At 42.6% G+C, this 26,508-nt stretch overlaps 1 protein-coding gene across 2 annotated transcripts in view; it reads right to left on the bottom strand.

The window, feature by feature from the left end:
• Window positions 1-437: 437 nt before the first annotated feature.
• The window catches only part of LOC311231487 (uncharacterized protein), a 200,136-nt gene continuing 174,065 nt past the window's right edge, over window positions 438-26,508 (bottom strand). The window contains exons 4-8 of one of the 2 annotated variants that reach the window (XM_084318092.1): window positions 23,147-23,274; window positions 22,290-22,362; window positions 20,622-20,652; window positions 19,662-19,718; window positions 438-2,575 (exon numbers count right to left, since the gene is read on the bottom strand). In XM_084318092.1, the coding sequence (XP_084174218.1) occupies window positions 1,164-2,575; window positions 19,662-19,718; window positions 20,622-20,652; window positions 22,290-22,362; window positions 23,147-23,274 (1,701 nt within the window). In that variant the 3' untranslated portion in view covers window positions 438-1,163. The remainder of the gene's footprint in view (window positions 2,576-19,661; window positions 19,719-20,621; window positions 20,653-22,289; window positions 22,363-23,146; window positions 23,275-26,508) is intronic. The other variant, XM_084318093.1, reaches the window with a different exon arrangement.

Raw genomic sequence — 26,508 nt, 5'->3', positions numbered from 1 at the left:
AACTACCATTTGTTAAAAAGCTAAATACATAAGACATCTATTCTACAATAATTTCCCTTTTAAAAAGGTGGCCACAACGGACCACAAAAATAGTATTCAATGGCATACCATGTTAATTACAGGGGAGACAATTTCATGTCAATGGAGTGACATTGTATATAGCCATGTGACTGCAAATAAAAAATGTCAGGCCTTGTAATACAGTCAAAATATCTCCAACCAATCCATAAAAAAGATCAATAATTCATAAATCACTAAAATAGCAAACACTGGATTATTCTCTCTCAGTGTATCAGATGTGTCAATGTTTGGGTCTTTCAGGTTCTTATAAACGGATTCCAGTTCAGTCCCAAGCAGATACTCTAATACTTGATGATTAATACGTAGTAAATCACAGATTTAAGACCAACCCCCCCCCCCCCCCCCCCCCTCCAGTAACTGTACTACCATCTGACAGACGCATGTGTGTTTTATAACCTGGTATAGCCTGGTCGGTGGAGTTTTCAGTTTATGCACAGCAAGGTAAACCTTGCTTAGTCTGTGTACACAAGTCAAATTAAAACAAGCACACCCAGTGTTAAAACAAAGGGAGGGGTCCTACTGTATGGATATAATTCAGCGCTGTGCTCCCAGGTGGTAGGGCTTCACGCGCCTGCACACCTCATCATTCACAGTGTTGGGACAGAGTCCATTCGCTCGGGGAAATATCGAAGCTAGGGAACGCAATAAGGGAGATACATGAAGGAGGACATTAAGGAGGGGAATGGAGAGACGGAGAAGGTGAACACACCAATTTGGAATAGATTGAGGGAGTGTTACAGTTCAGGAGTCGTTGAACTAGCAAGGCCAAGAACTTCCTCTTGGGGCAAGTTCTACCCAGTTTCAAACCATGAGTCCCGTGTTTGCCGGCAAGAAAGGCAGCCGTGTTAACAAATGGCTCCAGCGCTGCCTACTGAACCAAACCACAAGCACACTCTAATTTAATGAAGGCCGGTTATTTCTACCAGAAGAAAAGAGTTAACAAATGTCTCCAACTCTGTTAAGGAAGCAACAGAAATGGGAAAAGATAGTGAGCAAACGATGGAGAGGATGAGTGTGTATAGTATAGATGAGGCTAGATGCAAGTGGGAGGGAACAGACTAATGAAATGGTAGACATGGAGGTCACATGACAGAACAGCACTGGCAGGTTTTGCGTTTGGGGGCCAGAGCCTCTCCTCCCTGGGCAGCCCTGGTTGGGGTGTGTATCTCTGTGGTGGTGGTGGGGACGATGGCTGCTGCTGGCTCTGGCTGAGAGGCTTTGAGTGGAGACAGTAGAGGCTCCTGCTCTCCTGGCTCACCCTCTGTCCTCTGGTTCTCCTGGGGATCGGCCAGGGACACTTCCTGGAACTGCCCAGGGAGGGTGTCGGGAACCTGGGCTTCCAAGGCCACCTCTGCCCCCCCTGGTGTCTGGTTGTCCGGGGCACTGACAGCCTCACCCCCAGGCTGCTCAGCCTCTGCAGGTACCTCTCCAGCCTCTACCTCTCCCTCAGCCTCTGGCCTGGGGCTGAGAGCGGAGGGCTGGGCCTCGGGGTAGACTGGCACCGAAGCCACTGTAGCGCCATCTGGAGCATCGTCAGGGGACTGCAGCTGCTCAGAGGCAGGGGGCTCCGATTTCTGTCCTTTTGCTTTTATCTCTTCACTTACATCTTCGTCCATCTTTACTTCTTCACCCATCCCTCCTTCTCCAGTTGCTGTATGGGTTTCTGTCGTGGGTGAAAGGGGTGAAGGCTTTTGGCTTTCCTTTTCTTTATTTAGTTCCATTGAAGTTTCTGGAAGTATCTCTGCTTTCGTGTCCTCCACCTCCACAGTCTCTCCTCCCTCCTTGGGTGTTTCTGAGCTCAACTGTTTGTCGCTTTGCTTTTCTTCATCTAGTTCCGTGGAGGTTTCTGGAACCATTTCTGCTTTTATCTCCTCCTCCACAGTCTCTCCTCCCTCCTTGGGTGTTTCTGAGCTCAACTGTTTGTCGCTTTGCTTTTCTTCATCTAGTTCCGTGGAGGTTTCTGGAACCATCTCTGCTTTGATCTCCTCCTCCACAGTCTCTCCTCCCTCCTTGGGTGTTTCTGAGCTCAACAGTTTGTCGCTTTGCTTTTCTTCATCTAGTTCCGTCGAAGTTTCTGGAACCATCTCCGTTTTAATCTCCTCCTCCTCCTCATCCACCACAGTCTCTCCTCCCTCTTTGGGTGTTTCTGAGATCACCTGTGGGGTGTCCTCCATTTCCCCCACCTCTCCTTGGGGAGGAAGGCCGTCAGGTCCATCATCCCCTTCGTCCGTGATAATTATTCGCTCTGCTCGCATCACCAATGTGCCTTCCTCCTCATCAGTCATAGTATTTGGAACCTGGCCAGGCTCCGCCTCTGTGTAATCCAGGAACGTCATGGATACGGTGCTATCGGCAGCTTCTATTAGTCCGTTGGTACTGGGTGGAGTGTTCTCTTCTGAGGCATTGTGATTGGCTTCCCCCTCCCCCTCTCCTCTGCCATTGGTTAGTACAGCTGCAGTTCCATCCAGTCCATTCACTCCATCTTCGACTGCTCCTAAACACAAAAAGCTCAAATTAACGTGATAATATCAAAGATTTTGATTTAAATAAATTACTGTTAAGTTACTATCTACTGCCGAATGAGAACACAATAGTGACTGAGCCTATGGGCCACGGATGAAAGCCCTTGCATTTGCAGTATTACGAACTGGGTGTCACCAGGGGCGGACCTAGCACATTTGGCGCCCTAGGCGAGGTTCACCACTTCCAGTCCATTAGTATTGATTGATTGAAAACTTTAATTAACAGATTGCAGAATGGGTACAGTACAGTACAACTCAATAATTGGGGTTGCAGACCAGAGAAAGACTTTTGTCTTGTTTACATCAGGGTCCCCCATTTTCAATTCATGACATACACAACATACAGGTATTCAGTAAGATATAAAAATCTAATCTAATCATGACATTTATGACATACATGACACGGATATACAGTACTGTTACATTTGTGACATACAAGATATGCAAATATACAGTACTGTTAAACAGAGATAACAGTAAATATATACATATACACAGGGAAATGTACATTAGGAGGGGGTGGGTGGGTGTTCGGACATTTACTGGGGCCAGTATGGTCGAATACAGAGAAAAGATCAATGCCTACAGGGTCATCAAACTTCAAAAACTGCAAATCCAAATAAAAAGAAACACATTTGTCAGAAAGAAAATGTAAGCGACCATCAGCCATAGAACTACAGACCATCAATGAGGAAAAGCAAGAGTGAGCGTCAAGGCTAAATTACTTGACATCACACAAGCAACACTGTTTGGTTTCAAAGTGCACTTTAGGAAATGAGGTAAAAAAAAACACCTGCAAGTACCACTTAACGGCATAGGTGCCACCAAAGGGAACGGAACGGAGATATTTGAGATTGTTACTTACTGTACATTTATGAAGTTAAATAGAGCTACCCATGGTGTCTTACTAAGTTTCTTAAACCATAAGAATATTTCATAATATTTACTAGGGCTCATGCATTTCCTATCAATATGTCAGGTGACTGTGGAAGATTCATGTTACCAAGCCTGTGCTGTTACCAACACAAGTAACTCATTGCAGCTCTACTGTGTACAGCAGAGGCGCTAATAGAACAGCACTGTTGCAGCAGCAGGATGCAATACTCCGTAGAATGTCTATGGATATTAGACAATCAGCAGCAAGCAGCCTGTAACCACTGGCACAAGAGCATATTAATCTTACCATAATGAGGAAAGCCAAGCTAGAGGACAGGAAAATGCAGGAGAGAAGAGGAAAAAAGAAAAGTTAATAAAGGAAAGTGGGTGAATGGAGTAGAAACTAAGAAGAAGGCAAGAGAGAGAAATCTCTGCATGGGTTAACAGGCTTCTACCATTAACACAGTAAATCCAAAGGATTGGCACGTTCAACTCACGAGACTTGGATTATTAATGGGTGCAGATTATCAAACATGCAGCATCGGAAAAAGCTCAAGCGTCTTTGTTTCTTGTCTGCTGCTATGTAAAAGAAAATCCATTTCAATTAGTTTTGTCAGTGTGGGTTTCCCTTTTTCTACCATTAACACACAAAATAACTTTGAGAATGTTCATGTCAGCTCAGAACAGTATCCCTGCTGACACAACTCACGTGACCTTTGCCCTCTGGAAAAGTTTCCGATTTGCAATTATGCACATTGTCCGCCATTAGCATGAATATATGCTAATCCCCACTTAATTAACATGCTTTTATATTCACTAGAGCAGGGGTCACCAACCTTTTTGAAACTGAGAGCTACTTAATGGGTAGATATGAAGGGCTACCAGTTTGACGCTCTTCTGAAATAACAAAATAGCTCAGTTTGACTTTATCATTTATCTAATCATCTTTGTGAAGACACTGATCACCTTAATGATATTTCACTATGATCATCAACAATGACTGAACAAGGTGGGAAACAGATAATATCAATATTCAACACACTATTGCTATTTATCTCAGCAGTTTTAATTTTCAGATGATCACTTCTACATTTCATAGGAAAAATATCCCATTTTCACAAGCCACTGACAAACCCTTTAAAAAAATCATGAACTATGTTGCACCATGTGCAATTTAATGTTATAAGTATGTAATGTTTAAGAAAAATCTACTTTCATATTTTTTTTATAAATCTTATCACATTTTTAACTAATGACCAAAACTGCTGCATTTTTAACAAAATTATATCGGTTACATTTCATGAACACACTTTTGAATTGAACACAAGTTTTAAATATTGTATTCAACTTTGCTATGGCACTGCCATGATGCCACTGACAACATCTGGTTTCTTTGTTAGTGGGAAGACTGGCATTGCATGCTGTTCACCAGTGTATTGTAATCTGGTGTGTAACCTGACACTGCAACTCTGAGTGAGTCTTGCAGATGTGCATCAGTGAGGCGTGTTCTGCATTTGTTGGGAGCCGGCAGACGAGAGCGAAGTGCCGCGACGCGGACACATTTCGAGTAGCCTCCAGCTGCAACTCCGGAGCGAGCCCCTCACTAGGCGCTGTGGCAGCCACAGAGAGCGCGCGCTGATTGGCGGAGAGTACGGAAGTTTGCGTTCTGACTCCTCCCCAGGCTGCACTCGTCTACTCATCTACTTTCGAGGCGAGCCGAAATCAATCTCAAACACGCCTAGTGTAAATCAGAACAAAGTTAGTTTCTACCTTAGCACGCAGTTAGTTTCTACCTTAACAAACAACTTTAACAAAGATGGAGAAACGCAATTACAAGGTAAGCCTTTATATATATTACCTTGTATTAATTTATAAGATAAGATAAGATATTCCTTTATTAGCCTTATTGATCCCCTTGGGGAAATTCAGGTATAGCAGCATGGGGGAGGGGGAGGGGAGGTACAGGTCACAGAATTATAGTACAGTGGAGAAGTCCCTTATTTGAAGAGATTAATGCACAAGAGCGGTACTGGCCTAACATAAATTATGTTTGTGCTTTCTTCTAGATAACGCCATTCAACCATCATTTGGCCATGTTCTCGGCAATGAAAATAAAAAATGTTTTACAAATTGCTGAATACACTGGTGTCGACTGATTTCTTCTGCAGTTTATTATTGCATTTACATGTTGAAATAACTATTGCTTAGATCAATAACACTTGTGTTACCTAAAAGCTGTAAATAGTTATGTTATGCCATTCGATTTTAAACACATTTTAGCATTACAACCCAATAACTGAACTATGTTTGTATTTGTTACCCAGTGTCTCAAAATACTGAGGACAAGATGTAACACCATTAACCTCTTATCTATGGATCTCATGGAATGTATTCCCAGTGTCAGAAATATAGGTGTGCAAAAGGCCTAAGAAATGGGTAGACATAAGACAGTGGATTGATAATAAAACTCCTCAAAGGACGTTCCTGCCTCCCGTGTCCTGACTAGACACCCCGTGTCGTTGACTACATTTCCTAAACACCAAGAGCTTCAATACAATAGGCTTGTGTCAATTGTAATGAACCAAAGGAGAATATCAATTCTATTTTTTTTTTATGTTGTCATCTTTGACGGTGAATAACACCATGCTCAAATTGACCAGACATGGTAAATCATTCAACACCTTCTTGAGATCACATGTACAAAAAATCTAAGTAAATGAATAAAAGGAAGATTATTAAACAGAAGGTTTTGTAGATACAGTACTGAATTCTGCCATCCGGATATATGCAAATTGAAATATGATTATAGAATATAAGAAATTCTTCATCAGATTGCAACGCCGTTTTTTGCTAGACGTTCACAGAAAAGTAGAGAAACTAACTGCGTTTTTATGGCAATAACGTAAAAAAAAATTCTAAAGCAAATTGATTGAAAACGTATTAACAGATTGCAGAATGGGTACAATACAGTACGGCTCAATACAAAACAACTGCTAAGAGGATGCAGACCAGAAAAATACTTTTGTCTTGTTTACATCAGGGTCCCCCATTTTCAATTCATCATGACATTTATGACACAGAACTGTGTAGTAAAAAGAGATCATAAAAAATGTATACATCCGAAGGGGAAGAAACTGTACATTGGTAAACAAGACGGAAGTATTTTACTGTATTGTACCCATTCTGCAATCTGTTAATAAAGTTTTCAATCAATCAATTCCTGGCCGCGACCCTCTCTCCAACCGCACGTCTCAACCGAGCTAACTGTACATTGGTAAACAAGACGGAAGTATTTTACTGTATTGTACCCATTCAATCAATCAATTCCTGGCCGCGACCCTCTCTCCAACCGCACGTCTCAACCGAGATTGGTCAAGGGGGAGGGGCTAGGCCCAATGTGGAGTGACGTCAATCAGCGCTAACTTCCGTACTCTCCGCCAATCAGCGCTCGCTCTCTGTGGCTGCCACAGCGCCTAGTGAGGGGCTCGCTCCGGAGTTGCAGCTGGAGGCTATTGCAAATTTCAGTGATTTTGCGCGCACGCCCATGCGCGGATCGCCGCAAGATTTCTCCCGGTGTAGACCTTGGCGGGGGGCACGACTTCCGAATGCACTTTCATCAGCAAAAACGTCTGGAAAAGGTCAGGACGCGACGTAGAAAAATCTTGCAGATTTTGCACGAGCTCCCACGTGCGTGCCCGTATTTCGATCCGCGCAATATGATTCACGGGGATCGACCTCGTTGTGGTACACAAGTTCCCAATGCATTGTCCCGTCGGATTATGCCCCCCCCCCCCCCCCCCCTGCGGCGATATTAATTGAGGGGCTGATGTGGTCCTTGGGGGCTACCTGGTGCCTGCGGGCACCGTGTTGGTGGCCCCTGCACTAGAGGATATATTATACTGTATATATTAGGGGTGCACCGATATGAAAATTGGCCACCGATACCGATACCGATTGTTCAACTAACACAATCGGCCGATACCGATACCGATACCGATAATTGTGGCAAAAAATAAGTATTTTTAATTTTTTTTTAAATTTTTTTTTAAAAAAATTAATGAAACTACTGTATATTTGTATGTGTGTTTGTATTTGTAGGCCTCTTTACTTACTTAAAAAAGGAAACATCAATAAATATGTTTATGGTATCACTGATCCCTCTCCCAGTATCGTCTGGCGGCCTGCAGAGGGATACTATTTTCTCAACCAGAGCTTTCAACCAATGCAATGGAACCATTCTGGCGGCCTGCAGCGGGATACTATTCTCTCAACCAGAGCTTTCAACCAATGCAATGGAACCATTTTGATTGACAGTCGATTCGGCCAATTACGCCACACCGCTAGCACCCACCTCCTGCTTACCACCAAGCGTTTATTCATTTTTCTACTTCGGGGCATGCCGCCATTGATCTGCTTTTGCGAGAATGCGAGTCAAACTTAGAACCACAACAAGCTAATACGTTAGCTGCCCGGCAGTGCCCGCCGACCAGCGCGCTCCACAGGATGGCCAAACGAGACACAATGATTTTACTGCAACACATTTTATAATAAAACAAAGCCTTTCTATACATTTGTCTGGTTGAAAACTTTATTAACAGATTGCAGAATGTGTAGTTGGGTACGGAATGAGCAACGGAATGTAACCGAGCTATGCACGGCTTGCTTGCTATCTTCGGGTAAATACTATGCTGATGTAATTGAACGTGTAACTAACTATAATAACGTTAATGCCACAAAACGAATGTTTGTGTCATTTTAACAGCAGATACTTTCTTAAATGCCATCCTCCCGACAGAGCGGTGTTGATGGGGAGCTCTGATGGATTCGCTTGGTTGTGTTATTAACATTGAACAGCTAACCGAAAGCTAGGGTTAACTAATGTTAAAGGTTTAGCCATAACGTTACGTTGGCTAAAGTTGGGGCTATTCTTAATCCAGTAATAATGGCTGCAGACCTGCAAGCAAAGTACAGCAAGTTGGCAAAGGAGTATTCCAACGTAAATCACATTTTCACCAGTAACGTTAGTCTTCTGCCTCCCGGCTATGAACGGACTCGGAGTAATGCCTTGCTGCTATGGGTAATAATAATATGCTGATGTTATTGTCCGTGTAACACTAACTATATAACGTTAATGCCACAAAACGAATGCCTTGTTAATCATAAATAGTAACTTTGATGCAGTAGCTTGTGTGTGTGTGGGGGGGACGCGAGTGATTTTTTTTTTTTGCCTTTTGACGCTACACAAATGGATGGTTAGTTATCGGCGACTGCTATCGGCACATTTGAGCTTATCGGCCGATAGGCCGATAGCAGTCAACAAGGCACTTATCGGCCGATACCGATACCCGACAGATATATCGGTGCACCCCTAGTATATATCTCGGTTTACTGTGATCCAAAGACCTGCCGGTGCTCGGTGGTGCTTTCCTTTCTAATGTAAATGCCAACTCGTCCTGTATACGATTCATACAGTATATATAGACCAGTGCGTCTTCAGGGCGGTTAGCATCAGTGTTTGATTACATTTAACAGGGGGGATGGTACTGTAGTTGTGCAAGACAATTGTGCCTTAGAATTATCTGAAAACATATAGCTGGGGGGGATGCCTGTTAAGATAACACAATGGTGATTCTACCTGTAACCAGGTCATGAATGCTTTTCCATTCTGCTCTAAACTGGTGTCTGGTAGGACGGTGTTCCTCTGTCAAACATCTCTGCAAACTAACCAGTGCTACCTTTACTATTATTAATTTCCTTTAACATATTGAATAAATATTATATTATTGTTCCCCCCATATATATTTATTTTATTTTATTGCATTTCTTTCTTTTAATCTCTTTTATAAATAAGAAATGATTGAACCAAGTAAAATTATTTAATTTCACAGCCTTGTTTATTCACTGTGTCCATGGAAATAATGAACGCAGTCATAAAGGTATGGTTTCCTTACACATGAAGACATATAACTACTTTCCTAATTACTACATAACTCTTAAATGTTCAGACAAGCTTAATCTTTGGTTATTTTATTAGTGATACTCTATACACCCAATTCAATGTCATAGCTGCATTTTATTTCAAAGTAATTTGGTTGTGGATGTCCCGATTTGGTAAGATTTGGTACACAGGTGTTTCGGAGGCAGTGAGGTACAGGCGTAGAGGAGGTGTTTAGGAGGCAGTAAGGTTCAGACGTTGAGACAGAGATGTTTCAGAGGCAGTGAGGTACAGGCGTAGAGACAGAGGTGTTTCGGAAGCAGTGAGGTACAGGCATAGAGACAGAGGTGTTTCGGAGGCAGTGAGGTACAGGCGTAGAGACGGAGGTGTTTAGGAGGCAGTGAGGTACAGGCGTAGAGACAGGTGTTTAGGAGGCAGTGAGGTACAGGCATAGAGACAGAGGTGTTTCCGAGGCGTAAAGACAGGACAACAGGAGTGTGGGACATTCCCGGGATAGTCATCCGGCACAGTTTGTTTGGAATGAATAGAAGACTAACTCAGTAGTTAGCATGCATTTTAAAGATGGAAAGCAAGTCAATACAGTGCAGAAAACACCTATCACCGATATAAACAGAAAATATGATTTAGTGGATTACCACTTTAAGAGGAGGACTCGGTCCCCCATCATATTGTACTCCCTCATACTGACCCGTTCAGCAAATCATTCAGGAGGTGGAGAGACAAAAGGGAAGTGTTGACTCCTGTCACGTACGTGGGTTGTTCATTATCATTATTGCCATATTTGTAACACCATGTAAACATCAGGTTAGTATATGTAATATGTGTTATTTGTATTTGGTGTCAAAATAACAAAATAAAAACCCTTTTTCTTTCTCCCCTTCCCAGATGCCACTCGTCTCACTGATTGGGCTGATTGCACCTGCGGGCAGTCAGTCTGGGACGAGTGGTTAAAGCCTGGAAAGTGACACACATCCGGGCTCCTCATTCTGACATTGCCACGGACCAGAGTGGAGTGTGGAGGTTGCCCTTCTTGACACGGTGTGTGGATGCCTTTGTTGTAGTTACCACTTTGTGTGGAATTATCTACTGTGTGTTGCCCTTATTGCCCCTACTGTGTGGATTAGCCATTGTATCAGTGTATATATTATTATTGTTGGCCTCTGTGCTTATTTACCACTAGCATGTGGGATTATACTTATAATGTTGGCCTCTGTGCCTAATTGCCACTGTTCCATTTAAGTGGAACTATATATACATATATACATTGTGTTGGCCTTAGTGCTGGGTGGTTCCCAGTGCCAACCTGGTGTCTGTAGACACAGTCCATACTAGCGTTTATTATTAGATTTACCCTGTTTGTTCTCCCTTACCCTTTTACCCTGGTTGTGTGTGTGTTGTGGGTTTAAATCCCCACTATAAATAAATATCATTTATCCTTTGGAAGATGGTGGGGTTCAAGCCCCACTACAATAAATATCATTTACCATTTGAAAAACGCCTTTGTTTATTACTTGCCTACCGGGACCTGTGCTAAGGCACCTGACTGGACGGGCTGGTTCAGTCAGGCAGCCCGCTCCAGGTATATTTATATGGTTATCAAACCTTTTGTACATGACTATATATATAATTTATGTGGGCTAAATTAAATTGAAAATGAAATGTATTTAGTTGTATACTGCCCTCCGCATCATGTTCAGAGAAAGGGTCAGTTTGATAAGATAAATTGTGAAGATCTCATAATTTATCAACAGAAGACGTTTATGCGAGAAGGAAACATGTTGCTTAGATAAAGCTTTAGATAAAGAAAACACATGTTGCAATTGAGGCTGTAAAAGTTAACGCACAATTCTATTAACCCATTCTCCGCCAAAATCACTGTTCAGCGTTATTGCCCGCCATGCGTTGTCTGCCAATATCGCTGTACAGCGTGTTTCAAGTTCATATTTAATATTTTCGTCATGGAATTCATATTTCACCCACGGAGCCTTGTCATATGCTGCGGGAGCCATCACAACTCTGCAACGCTTCAATACCGCCACCTGGTGGCTGATCGGCGAGTTGCAACCGGAAGTGGATCTCTTGTGATACCGGTGAGTAGGGATGGGAATCGAAAACCAGTTCCGGTTGGGAACCGGTTCCTAATTGGCCGATGCCTGGAACCGTGTGGCTCCCGTGACTTTCGATTCCCTTATCGCTGCCAGGTTTTTCCTAGTTGCGCAATAATGTTAGCGTTAGCATGTAGCCATGGCAGACTCTATTTGATTCATTAAGGGCTCGAAATTGCCTGGGTTTTGGTAATATGCTCCCGAAATGCTCCCGCTGTTTGGCTACTTCTATGTGCAGTGAAAACTACTTGAATGCTTTAGAACCTAGTCATTGATTTAGTTTAGGGTGAGCTAAAATTAGCTGCGGAGCTATCGCTAGCTAACGTGAGCTAACGCTATTTAATCAAGCTCACAAAGAGAGATAAACAGCTGACAGCGGATAGTACAGGTACAAATACAATAAAACAGCGGGTGGGGACTGTTGTGTAAACCTTGTACTCTTTAGTTCACATATAATAAGAGCCGGAGTGTTTGTTTACTAAGTCTCTACTCTGAGTCTGTCAGACAGGAAGTACCATGGTGCAACATACAAATGTGTCCGTGTAGCAACACAAGCCAATACCTTACAGGACAGGGGCCTGGGGAGGGAGCTCTGTGTGTGTGTGTGTGTGTGTGTGTGTGTGTGTGTGTGTGTGTGTGTGTGTGTGTGTGTGTGTGTGTGTGTGTGTGTGTGTGTGTGTGAGACAGACGTCAGAGGAATAACGACCTGTTATTCAATAGATTAAATTAGTTTAAGAATAAAAAAATAAATACATTTTAAGAGAATCTCAAATACATTATTTTATTTAAGTGTAGGCTATAGTTAATGTTTTATTTTTTACAGTTTTTGTATTTTTCTGACATGGTAAATGGCTGCTTTTTTATATAGCGCTTTTATCCAAAGCGCTTTACAATTTGTTCCTTACATTTTACCCAATCACTCACACAACGACGGCGGAGGCAACCATGCAAGGTGCCAACCTGCTCATCGGGAGCAGTTAGGGGTTAAGTGTCTTGCTCAAGGACACATCGACACGCTGCCCGGGAGGAGCGGGAATCGAACCGGGAACCTCCGGATTGCCAGACGACTGCTCTACCTCCCGAGCCACTGTCGCCCCTGACATGGGGGCTCAACAATAAATGACAATCAGAAATGTCAAGTTGCATGTTGTTATTCTAACCAGCTTAGTTCTGTTGCATTTCCAATTTATTTATTTAAATTATAAATTGATCAGGTATCGATAAGAGAATCGATAAAGAATCGAATCGATAAGCAGAATCGATAATGGAATCGTATCGATAAAATCCTATCAATTCCCATCCCTACCGGTGAGTCTCCCTATTCCGTCCGGCCACTCGTTTATCGTCCCTGGACTCAAGACACACACCGTGGATATGGATATTTGGCATAACTCAATAATCCACATGATTTGGGCGTATATTAGTATTATACAAACCGGAACTGTATATCACATATCACATAACTGGGATCTGTTTGCTCCACTCTCATCGGCCATCGCTACGAGGAAGCTGCTGTGAGTTTCAGCGTTTTTCTTTATAATTTTCGATACAAACTGCTCTGATCTATATATCACCCATACTACATAAATCATTTAACGTCGGTCACGGAATTATAAAGGACCCCCCCCCCCCTCCGTTCACCCGCGGATGATCAGTCATAACGCTTATGTACAGTTGAAATTTTTAATATAACGTTGATAGGTATCAAACGGCATTTGATAATCTAATATATGCATTCATGTCTATATCTCACGTTCTAGGAAATACTGCAGAAAACGATAAAAACATATTTATACTCTAGACGGTATTTTCGTATGAATGAAAAAGTTAAACGTTCCTACATCCTGAACGATAGCTAATCGATGTTGAATGGGCCATAGTAATGTCAATTTAGCAATACAATTTAAAAGGTTATAGCCCTGCAAAGAAGGTGAACATCTCCATAGACTTATAGTACTGGCAGAGAATGGTTTAGGATGATCAAAGTGGTGGCAGAGAATGGGTTAATGCCACTATTTTTTTTTAACTCAGGATTAACTTTTTCGAAAAATAATTATATATATATATATTTTTTTTTACTAGACTACTAGACAGTTTTAGTAGATAAAATAAAAAAATATATATAAAATGGTGAGAGAGGAAGGAGTTCATGGGTTGAAAGCAAACCATTGGTCAATTGCCCCCAAATACAGTAGGCTACCCCCAAATACGACTTTATAAACCCAGAAATGTTCAATAATTATTATTTTGTTTTTGATCCACTTTTTCTCCTCCTGTTTTTCTGTATTTTCCTCCCATCCCAATTTAGTCGTTATGCCAATTCCCCCCTCCCCTTCCTGGTCGTTGCGTGCATGTGCCCCCCACTGGTGGGTCTAGGGAGCCCTGAAGTCTATCACATGCTTCCTCCGATACATAGGAGACAGCCAGCAGCCTCTTTTCACCTGACAGCACGGACTCTCATTGGTGAAGTGTAACGCGTGGGAGGTCACACTACCTTCACCATTTCCCTCCCTCGCTGTGCAGGCGCCCTAACAGACCTGTAGGAGTCGCTGTTTACAACGACCAGATTACCACCCACTGGCTTCCCACCCGCTGACACTGCCAATTGTGTCAGTATGATGGCCAGCCAAGCCGGAGGCACCGGATTCGATACCAGTGTCTCTGCGGTGGTAGACAGGCGCTTAGTCCGCTGTGCTACCCGGCCGCCAATTATTATTATAACTTATTGCGTGCATTCTGCTTCTGAAATGGATTATATATTGCTGTTAGAACAGTTAGATGCTGGCTGCCCAGGCCGTACGCATAGAACGCGTTTACAACCTCTCCTCTCCTCTCCTCTCCTCTCCCCTCTGCTCCACACCTAAGGTTCTGAGCGGACTCTGAGTTTTAGCCACGGACATTTCAGAGAGAGATGTGGCGGCGGTGACAGATCCGGTATTTCAGAAACTATAGGTTCGGAAATACCTGATCTGTCACCCATCATCTATCTCTGAAAGGAGAGAGCATATGATCAGCGGCATATATATATCAGTACCTATACTGCGCGATTGGTTCTTGACAAGCGCGCAGCCAGTAGTTCAGTATTGACAAAGCCTACTTTGCTGGAACGATTTATTTCGCACTATACAGTACGTATACGTCTTTATTTGTCATCAGATTAACACACACACACACATGCGATGAGCGACCCACAGGAACACAGTCCCAAAACGCTTCCTGTTGAATATCAGACAGCGATCAGATGCCGAAACTCGGCTGTTTTACACACGCCTCATTCGCCTTATAAGGAGATGGTGGGTGTGCCTGTATGCAAATGAATTTAGCGCGAACACGCTTTTGAGTTTAAGAATGAGTGCGATTCAGCATGCAAATCTCCTGGGTAAGCACAGATTTCGACGTTAAGAACGGCTTGATGAATGTGGCGGTGGCTTTTCTTATTGTTCTCTTAAAGAGAAACTCCAAAATTTTGGGAATTTAGCTTATTTAACATCTTCCCTGGAGTTAGACAAGAAGATACATACCTTTTTCGTCTCTCTGCATGCATTGGGCTTAGGGAACGCCTGGACCGTTCGCCTAGCTTAGCTTCATCACTGGAAGTGGGGCAGACATCTAGCCTAGTTCACTACAGTCAGGAAATATACTCCAAATACAATCAAAATACAACTCCCAAACGTTCCTGTAAACATGTTGTGACCTGTGTATTTACCATGTCTCCCAGTCACACAAGTCACACGAGTCTCCCAGTCACACAAGTCTCCAAGTCACACGAGTCTCCCAGTCACACAAGTCTCCCAGTCACACAAGTCTCCAAGTCACACAAGTCTCCCAGTCACACAAGTCTCCAAGTCACACAAGTCTCCCAGACACACAAGTCTCCAACTCACACAAGTCTCCAAGTCACACAAGTCTCCCAGTCACACAAGTGACTTCGAGACTTGTGTGACTGGGAGACTCGTGTGACTTGTGTGACTGGGAGACGTGGTAAATACACAGGTCACAACATGTTTACAGGAACGTTTGAGAGTTGTATTTGGAGTATATTTCCTGACTGTAGTGAACTAGGCTAGATGTCTGCCCCACTTCCAGTGATGAAGCTAAGCTAGGCTAATGGTCCAGGCGTTCCCTAAGCCCAATGCATGCAGAGAGACAAAAAAGGTATGTATCTTCTTGTCCAACTCCAGGGAAGATGTTAAATAAGCTAATTTCCCAAAATGTTGGAGTTTTCCTTTAACAGACAGGTAAGCAAGAATATAAAAAAAATAATAAGAGAGTATTGTTGAATGAGGCCCATTGATACTATGTTTGTTTCTGACTCAAAGTGTGTGTGTGTGTGTGTGTGTGTTACTCTACGTTATTTTCCTCTTTACAATACAACTACTCGGCTCGATTGGAATCTCAAATTATTGTGTTAAAAAAAGAGATTAATGCCATTTTAAAACAACAATCTGAAGTTCAAATACGTAGCACAAGACAACAGTATTACTTTCATGGTTCTAAACCAAGTCACCTACTAGCTATGCAGATACGAGCCAACGCAAAATGTGCAGATATCCCTACTATTAAGGCACAGCAAGGACTTGTTACAGACCCTAAACAAATCAACGAGACATTCAAAAAGTTTTACTCCAACTTGTACAAATCAGAAATGGTCTTCGATCAAAGCAAAATGGACATATATCTTAATCAAATTAACCTTCCTACTAGGGTAAACACCCATCACACTAGATGAACTTAGGGAGGCCATATCTGAAATGCAAAGTGGTAAGGCTCCTGGAAGGGACGGTATCCCGCCAGAAATGTACCTCTCATGCTGGGATGTAATTGGACCCCTATTACTTAATATGATTTTATACTCAATTAAGGAGGGGAATTTCCATAAGATCGACAATACTGCACTCATAACAGTCCTCCTTAAAAAAGACAAAGACCCCACCGATTGCGGTAGTTATAGACCCTTGAGCCTCCTCGGAACCGATATCAAGCTGTATTCCAAGGTATTAGCCATCAGACTTCAAAAGCATATGACGTCTTTAGTTCATCCTGATCAGACTGGCTTCATAAGAGGCCGCTTGATCACGGATAATATAAGACGGTTATTACATGTGCTAGATGCCAGCAAGGATGACACCCCACCTATAGCGATGTTGTCCCTGGATGCGATGAAAGCCTTTGATAGGTTGGAATGGTCTTATTTATGGGCAGTACTAGAAAGGATGGGATTAGGAAAAGGATTCATTGATATGATTAAAGTATTATACAAAGACCCATCGGCCATGATTACAACAGGTATAATCACCTCCGAAATCTTTCCGGTATCGCGCTCTTCCAGACAGGGTTGCCCTCTTAGTCCCGGACTATTCGATTTATCATTAGAGCCTTTAGCACAATATATAAGACAATCCGAATCCATAGAACCAATCGAAATTAAGGGCACACAACATCATATTAGTTTATATGCGGACGACGTAATATTGTTCATGCAAAACCCTAACACTTCAATGCCTCATCTTCTCAAGTTGATTGATGACTTTGGTAATCTATTGGGATTTAGGATAAATTGGCCAAAGTCGGCCTTCCTTCCACTTAATGCCCCTGCAAAGAATATACTCCTTCCAGAAAAAATACCAATGGTTAAACACTTCAGATGTTTAGGAGTTGAGGTATTCCCTACTATAAGCCAAACGGTGAAGTACAATTACATAAAATTCCAAGATAAGATCAAATACGACTTTGACATGTGGTCCAAACTTAAAAACTCAGTACAGGCACGAGTATCAATAGTTAAGATGGATGTTTTACCTAGAATCAACTTCATTAGCTCAATGTTACCGTTACCCCCTCCTGATGGTTACTGGAAAAAATTACACTCCACCGCATATACATTTATTTGGAATAACAAACCTCCACGAATAAAAAGATCCACCGCACAGAGAAACAAAGTCGACGGAGGTTTGGCATTTCCAGACTTTTACCACTATTTTAAAGCGTACTCTTTAAGTCCACTGACAACCTGGTTTGATTCCCAAGCATCTGTATCCTGGAGAAACTTAGAAGAAAATATAGTAGCACCACATAGACTTGCAGGACATAGTATACACCATATTATCAATTAAGCAATGCGAATTGAAATTTGGCCCCCTTATTACACATGTGATCCGGATATGGCGTGAAACACACAAAAAATATTCTAACCAACATAAATGGCATAGTCATACTCCCCTATTCAATAACAATGCACTCCTTATTGGAAAACGACCTATAAAATACCCCAAATGGGAAAAGCAGGGCATACACACATTGGGAGATGTTTTCAACAAACAGGGTTTTTGTAGCTATCAAGATATACATAAAAAATGTAACCTCACCAGTTCCACATATTATTTTTACGCAGTTATTGGATTGTTTGAAGGCTCATGGAGTTCCATTAAGGATACCAATTGAGCACCACAGATATCACAAATTCTTCTATGAAAGAGAGACATCGAGAGGCTTCGTATCTGATTTTTATCATCACTTACTAACGTCCTCGTATGGAATCCTCCCCCTAGACTCAGTCTGGAGGAGGGATATACCAGACTTGGAAATAGATTTTGATTGGCAAGAAGTCTGGGCAAACGTTCGAATTGCGTCACGTAACCCGGACCATCAACAAATTAATCTTAATTATATTCATAGGACATACCTGACTCCTATAATATTGAACAGAATGGGACTTAAACAAGACTCCAGATGTTCCTCATGTACAAATGGGGATGAGGGTACATTTATGCACATGTATTGGGATTGCCCACCGGTTAAGATATTCTGGAAAGAAGTGTCCCAGCAATTATCAGAATTCTTATTTCTGAACATACCTGTACACCCCTCTGTATTGCTGTTGAATGATGTTTTTCAGTTTGCAGCCCCTATACAGCTAAAGAGACTAGTTTTATCTGGTCTCACAGCTGCTAAAAAGCTGATAGCATCACGATGGTTTCAACCGGAAAAAATGTGCCGGAAGGTATGGGTTCTTACCTATCTCGATGTGATTTATCTAGACATTTCTACAGCAAGAATTTTAGGTGTCAGTGAAACCAACATTGCAATCTGGTTAGAAGTGGTGGAGAGAATAAAAGCTAGCATATGAATTGTAGTGCCTGGTTAGAAACGAATGAAAATGGATGGATTATCCAAGTGGGGGTCCGGGGGGGGGTGAGCGAGCAAGAGCATATGTATGTAGGGTATTAGATAGCAAGTATTAGGTATATATCTCGTATACTACATTTATAATGATTCAAATGGTGATTTCATTGGATGTTTACTGTTAATGCTTGTGTGTCTAATTTGATGTTATGTTTAAAATATATATATATATATATATATATATATATATATATATATGTATCTACCTTAAACGGATCTTTTTCAAGTTCCAAGTTTTAAGCATCAAATTCAAAACAGAGTGATGCACAAAATAACTTAAAAGAAAATAATAATTTAAAACAATGAATAAAGTGTGCATAAAATAATAGGGGAAAGAAAACGTTGGGAACTTGTTACATTCACCCACACAAGGGCTGAGTACTCACCCCCCCCCTCTCTCACACACACTCTCCCAGCTCTCTTTCTCTCTTGCCCCTTCCTCAGTAATTATTATTTTTTAATTTTTCAAATTTTTCTAAAAAGTTAATTGTGAGTTAAAAAAAACTAGTGGCGTTAATAGAATTGTGCGTTAATACCGCGTTAACTTTGACAGCCTTAATTATTATTATTCCTGTTGCTGCTCTGTCACGTAATCGCATGTGGGATGGGCCATTTGGATGGTATGACACAAAAATATCATTCATTCATACAAGAAAATATTATAATAATAAAAGAAAAAGACCAAGTCATTTTGCACAACGAGTAATGATTGCACTGCGCACACTTGAGTGTTTGTCCGAGGGAAGCAACAGTCATGATTGGAGAAAAGAGGGCAGGGCTCGAGACAGGTCCATTGCACAGAGGGGATTGTGTACACAGGATTGGATTCTGGATGATGGGGAGATGATGGAAACCCCAAGCTCCACATCAGCAGGGAGCACACAGTACTGTGTTTGAGTTATTGCTGCTTCATGAAATGCAAGTTAACCCTTCACCCACCTGATGAAGTGGCTTCCTCCAGTCCATTCTGCACCACAGCAGCCTCCTGGACTGCGTCTGTTATGGGAATAGATTCCATTTATGATGGCAGGGCATTGGAATTTGCAACAGTAACCAAACTCTTCATTCAGTTAAGAGGAATTTTTATTTGCTCAGGTCACTGAATGATAGTGAATTTATGTCTTAATATAAGAGAAAGGTAGATCAACAGCTTGCCAAACGTGCATATAGAAATTCTTTATTCTCTTTCATGGCGACCCTGCCCTGGCCTGTGACATAGAATTACAAAGTAGGAAATCAACATGGCTGCACTTATGTGGGGGGTGACATGGTCATATCTATACAAACACGTCCACATTGGCTTCACAAGGCCTGCTGTTTTTACTTCTAGTACATCGCCAGGCCTTTTCATTGCTCACTAAAGGGAGAAACTTGGGAATAGGTCCAAACATTAAACAAATTAAATTGAATCACTATGTACCAATGTAATTAGCTAAGAGTAGCATTGGAAGAACAGCTGTAGCTAACAGGTGGTGGCGGCCAAACACAAGTGGGTATAGCAGTATAACATTACCTAACACACATATGTTGGATGGCTTTCGAAGTGTCTGTTAACAGGTACACTTGAAAAAGGTTGTTGTACAGGTGTAGGCCTATACGTGGAGTTGAGGTGCCCTTGCTCAGGGGCATGTCAGAACCAGCAATCCCTTGACTACAGAATTACCTCTCTAACCAACCTGTCCTTGAGAATATGCATTCTGTGTTCGATTAAAGCTTGTCAAATTGGCCGGGATAAAGAAAACTCCATTCTCCAAACGCCCGTTCTGTATCCATTTATAGGTTAAATGCTACCGTATGTACTGGTATGTATCAGAAGTCATGCTCATTTTATTTAAATTCTAGTATTCAACATTTCTAAGTGAAATATTATTAGTGAATACACCCCCATGTGACATGTACCTGCTATGGCCTCTTCCACCTTCACTGTTTCCTATTGGAACGAGGAAAAAAAGGTGAGAGTTAGGATTATTATTCCTGCAAGGCTGAAAGACTCCTCCCACATTCCAAACATTCTGTGGACCGTTGAGAATAAACATGTTTGTGTACAGCAGGTTAGTACAGTACCCTGCCTGTGTGTGTGTGTGTGTGTGTGTGTGTGTGTGTGTGTGTGTGTGTGTGTGTGTGTGTGACCCTGAAAGTGGTCTCAGTGTACTGTTGTGCTATTTGGATTTTCCTCTATTGTTGTTTGTATTAACAAGAGGTCTCCGAATATCGGACTGTATTTACTTTGGTCATGCCCCCGTCCCCGTTTGTAATTCTTGTGGACACAAATAAATCAATCAAAATGCGCATCTCTCACTCAAAACTTTTAAAAATAATGGTACTATTGCGTCCTCCTGCCTCTGGTCTTATGGAGAGATAATAGATCAACACATACATGTCATGTCACCAGCAGGGTTGGAGCAACAGTGAGGGGTTCAGCGTTACATCAACAAGCATTATTGGCTCGTTTGCAGGGATTGGCTCTGAAGGTTCCGTTAGGGGGCGGTCTCTCTAAGCAACAGGCCACCCTGCCACCCAATCTACACTGTGAATATGATGATATCCCTGGCAAACCCTACTGTTTTTCAGGTTATTGACGCAGTGGCTGTTGCTATAGCTTTAATGGGTTTGGCCAGATTAGGGTAATGTCAGTTTCACCCACTAGGGGGAGGACAAGAGCTGCAAGGCCTATCTGCCCTACCTGCCCAGGACTAGTTGGCTTTAGATACATCTCATGCAAAAACTGAGTTTGATGGAACTGGTTTTTAAATCCTAGACTCTGCACAAATGGAATGAACTGCAGAAAAGAAGCAGATTTGAGATGTTCATTGTAAATGAATTGTTTCCTTTGATCTACTTGTTTGTCTACTTGAAAGTCTTTCTCTGGTCTGCATCCCCTTAACAATTGTGTGTATTGAGCTGTACTGTATTGTACCCATTCTGCAATCTGTTAATACAATTTTCAATCAATCAATCCGTCTCTCTTGGAACCGTTCTATCTCAATGAGACAACCTGGGTAAATGAAGGACAAATTAAACAAATAAAATAATGTATATATATGTATGTATGTAGTATATACCATGAACCACATCTGACCTCATTGAAGGTGGCAAACAGTATGTAGGTGTGTGTGTACATTATTGAAAGCTCCACCATCAATGGGGAAGCATTGTAGCTACAACCGTTCAAAATGGAGTACTCCGCCAACGGCTCCGAAAGCCAAGGCTAAAATGAATATACAATAAGACAGGAAAAAACACATGTGGCACCCGCAGCCGAGGGGCAGAGCGCGTCCTTTGTTCTCCAATAAAAAAGACCTTCGGTGCCATTTGGAGTGAGGTAAACAGCCGTGCGCTTGCCTTGATGTAAAACAATAAAAGCCAGAGAGTGGATGGAGTGCTGAATTGTTTGCGAGAGGCAGCTCGCATTTATAAAGTTCCTGCTTTTAAACAAGAGGTGCTACATCAAGGCCACATTAAGAAGGGAAATATATTATTCATGCCAAGCAGCCACACACTGAACCTGTGGGAAGAATATTGCTCAATGGAAGCTGACGGGCCAGTGTGTGTGTGTGTGTGTCGCACCGTTTGGTCATCCTCCATCTGTTCTTTTAGCTTCTCCTCCTCCTCTGCCAGTCGCTGACTCTCTGTCTGCAACCTGACGCGCGCACACACACACACACACACACACACATTTAGAATATTTTATTTATGTACACATAAAGACAAAGTTTAAAGGACACAAATATTAACAGTGCACTTGTACATTGTGGGATTATTCCGATACAATCGTGCCACAGTGGCAATCAAAGTTACAGACTCACACGGATGATGAACGAACACACACACACACACACACACACACACACACACACACACACACACACACACACACACACACACACACACACACACACACACACACACACACACACACACACACACACACACACACACACACACACACACACACACACACACACACACACACACACACACACACACACACACACACACACACACCAAATCTACACCTCCATTTTGCAGACATTTTATCTTCATTTGGACCCGTTTGAATAAACATGACTTCCAATTTGAGGCTCAGATTTTCATAATTTGTATCCCCCTAAGCAAATTGACTCGAAGCTCATGTTTGCCTCATGTATTCCAGTGCCTGCATCTACCCTGAGCATTGCATACAGGGAGAGCTGAGTGGAGCGTGAGGCTGGGGCTGTGATCTGTGTACTATAAAAAGAGTATGTCCAGGGACTTGACAAGATTGTTCTCTGCAATATGAAAAGGGTTAGTCATGTCTGGGAGCAGGCAGGCTTACTAGGTCTCTATCTCTCTCTCTCTCACTCACTTGCTCACTCACTCACTCACTCACAAACAAACACACTCTCTCTCCTTCTGTCTCGCACACACACACAGCGTGGCCATACTTATCAATCCTGTTTTCAATCTCCTGGGCCTGGGAGCCCCAGAGTGGGGAGCGAGGACATTGTCCGTCCGGCGAGGTGGGGGACTGGGGGGGACCCTCCATCAACCACTGGTCTCTCAGAGACTTCCTCTGGGAGGGGGAGAGAAAAAAAAAGTGAGAGAGGTAGTGATAGAGAAAGGGAGGGGGAGAGAGAGGAGTAGAGAACAAGATAGAGAGTGAGAGAAAGGAGATGGGAGGGAAAGAGGTGAGAGGAGAGCGACATGAGAGGGAGAGAGGGGGGATGGGTAGACAGAGGGAGAGACGTGTTAATGAAGGTAGGAGGTGAGATAATGACAGTGAAGGTGTGAGAAAGCAGGAACGCAAGAGGATGGGGAGGTGAGTTGGGGGGGGGAATAAAAGGACAAGAGAGGGGACCGTGAGAGAAAGAGATAAAGGATAAAGGGGGGTAGGAGCTAATGTTGGCAGTCAACATCCTAGCTAGGAGGCTTAAAGAGCAAACAAGCATGAACTTGCAGCAGCACTTGTCCTTTGAAGTGTATGATTTGTACACTTCTGTGTTCTCCTCTCTTCCTTCACCGCTTTATAGAAGAGGAACATGACCGATAATAACAAAAGATGCAGGGAAGCTGCCCCTAGCTATTCCATACTTTCCTTAATCCCAACCAGTCTGTTTACAGGGAGAAAAGAAACACTTTAAAGTTCCAATGAAGTTGAATGTATCCATCTTTGTTAACTCATGTAGCTGTATGCACTGTACAGCCATGTACCCATACAGCCCACATTTTATTATTATATATATATCATTTTCATAAAAATGCTATTGAATTCATATCCGAATACCATTTTTCCCGGTTCTTGGAAAGTGGCAACATTTTGTCCCCAAGTCACACTACACTCAGTGGCGTGAATAAAATAGGATAATTGATTTGAAAATATTCCCACACCCCACTTTTGATCTCACAAAACGTTCATTCTATTGGCCTAACATCACTGTCACTCTCCATGTCCCATTTATCTTTGGTTAATGTTCTAATCAAGTCCGTTCCAGTGCGTCAAGTCCGGCACTGGGAAGTGCAGCAAGTCACCAGGGTGAAACATATCCTCTAATACCATTTCTACAGACACAAGAAACAAGAGTGTAGAAACGAGACCGACTTCCTTTCCTTCCATAAACATAGAAAGCACAACCTTTTGAACAAGCAGCCCAATGTTGTTTTCAGAATATTCCTGTTTTGTGCATAGATCACTAGATGCATCAACTTATAATACGAGTTTCACGTTTACATTTCACATTAGCATTTCCTTTTACTTTTTCCTTTCAAATTTTTTCCCCCCATCCCCCAATTTTTGTTTGTTATGCCAATTCCTTTCCTGGTTGTTCCGCACATTGCCCTACAGTCGGTCTGGGGAGGGTGCGTAGACTATCACTCCTCCGATACATGTGGAGTCGCCAGCCGCTTCTAGGCAGCCACCAGCTGAGGAGTTTCACTGGGGGAACGTAACACGTGCGGAGGTTCATGCTATTTCCCCCAGATCCCCTCCCTGCTGAACAGGCGCCCTGACCAACCAGTAAGAGTCGCTATTTAATATAAGATATTCCTTTATTGATCCCCTTGGGGAAATTCAGGCATCATAGCAGCATGGGGGAGGGGGGAGGTACACATAGTAGAAGACATGGTACAGGTCATATTTGCAATGATCAGGACTCATACCCCACCGGCTTCCCCCCACAAACACACTGCCAATTGTGTTAGTAGGGACGACTGACCAAGCAGGAGGCACCACTGACAGCTGAACCCAGAGTGCTTAGAGGTCTCCGCTGTCCAGCCGCCCTGCTGGCAATTAGCATTTCCTGAATGACAGTGTGGCCAGCAGGGCAATAGCGACCATCATAGGTTCATAGGATTAGTTGCGTCACACAGGCGGCTCTTTTGAGGAAGAACAGAGAAGCCCCCCACAATGGAACAATGTGAAAATGGTGCTCTGGTGACAAGTTCTGCACAGATAACAATCTGTATAGTTATGCCCCACAGGGCGCTTTCACACCGGCAGGGCTCCGGTTCAAGCCATTCTGGAGCCTCTGAACCTTGGTGCTTTCTGGCGAACCAGCCCGCGTTTACACCTATTTAAGCAGAACCAACGTTCCACCATCCTCCGTCACACCATATGAACACAACAGTGACAAAATTAGCAAAACTGCTTCAAAGGTTGGACATTGCATCTGCACCATGTACTCAACAGTAGGGGTGTAACGGTATGCAAATACGTACTGTACCGCCTCAATGTGGTCCTCCGGTACAGTACGCGCTGTGCACCGAACGGTACGGAACCTTTTTTTGCGGAACTTAAATCCCCCTGTCCCAAATATAACGTGCACAACTAACCGGATGTTGTTTGTTCATCCCACGCAGCTACACTGAACGATAGCTGTAATTCAGCATAGCATATTAGCCTTAGCAAACCCAGCTCCCCGTGGCATTCAAGCAGCATCTCGCTATTAATTCAGACCGGGCCAAAGCAATAACAAACGCCATAGGTGTTTTTATAGCAGCAGATCTGCGGCCATACTCCGTTGTCGAGAACACAGGGTTTAAGCACATGTTAAAAGTAATAGAGCCCCGCTACCTAGTTCCCTCGTCCGTATTTCAGCCAGCAAGTCATACCAGCTCTGTATAAACAAGCACACGCTACAGTTGTCCACGACTTATCCAAGGCATCGGCTATATAATAATCTTCAGATTTACTTTAAGTGTTATTAGTAGGGTTGGGCATCGTTTGGATTTGAACGATTCCGGTTCCGATTCTCCATTTCGATTCCTGTTCTAAACGATTCTCGATTCCGATTCTTTGAGGTGCAGGTCAAAACAGGTCACAGCTTATTTCGCAGGAGATTTATCTTAAATTGTTTTCATACTATTCACATTGTCAGTTGACTTGATACAGTTTAATTTGGTTGCTGTACTGTAACTAGGCTATTAATTAACAAAGTAATTTTTTTTTTAAGAATAGAAATTAAGAATCGAAATGCAAATATTCCAGAACCGGAAGTTAGGAACTGGTTCCTATTAGAACCGGTTCTCGGTGCCCAACCCTAGTTATTAGTAGGTTACAGCAGTAAGCCTTAGTTTGCTCAGTAAATGATGGCCAATTCGTTTTATATTGTTTAATACAGTTAAATAAATAGATAAATGAAAAGCATTTTTTTTGTTTTGTATTCCCCCCCCCCCCCGTACCGAAAATCATACCGAACCGTGACTTCAAAACAGGTACGTACCGAACCGTGGATTTTGTGTACCGTTACACCCCTACTCGACAGGTAGCGATCTCAAGATGAGATCGGATTCAAATGTATTGTCATTATAC

The sequence above is a fragment of the Notolepis coatsorum genome (genome assembly GCF_963971535.1).
Source record: "Notolepis coatsorum genome assembly, chromosome: 7".
Lineage (NCBI taxonomy): Eukaryota > Metazoa > Chordata > Actinopteri > Aulopiformes > Paralepididae > Notolepis > Notolepis coatsorum.
Note: the sequence above shows the minus strand (reverse complement) of the source record. Positions and strands in the feature narration are given on the sequence as shown.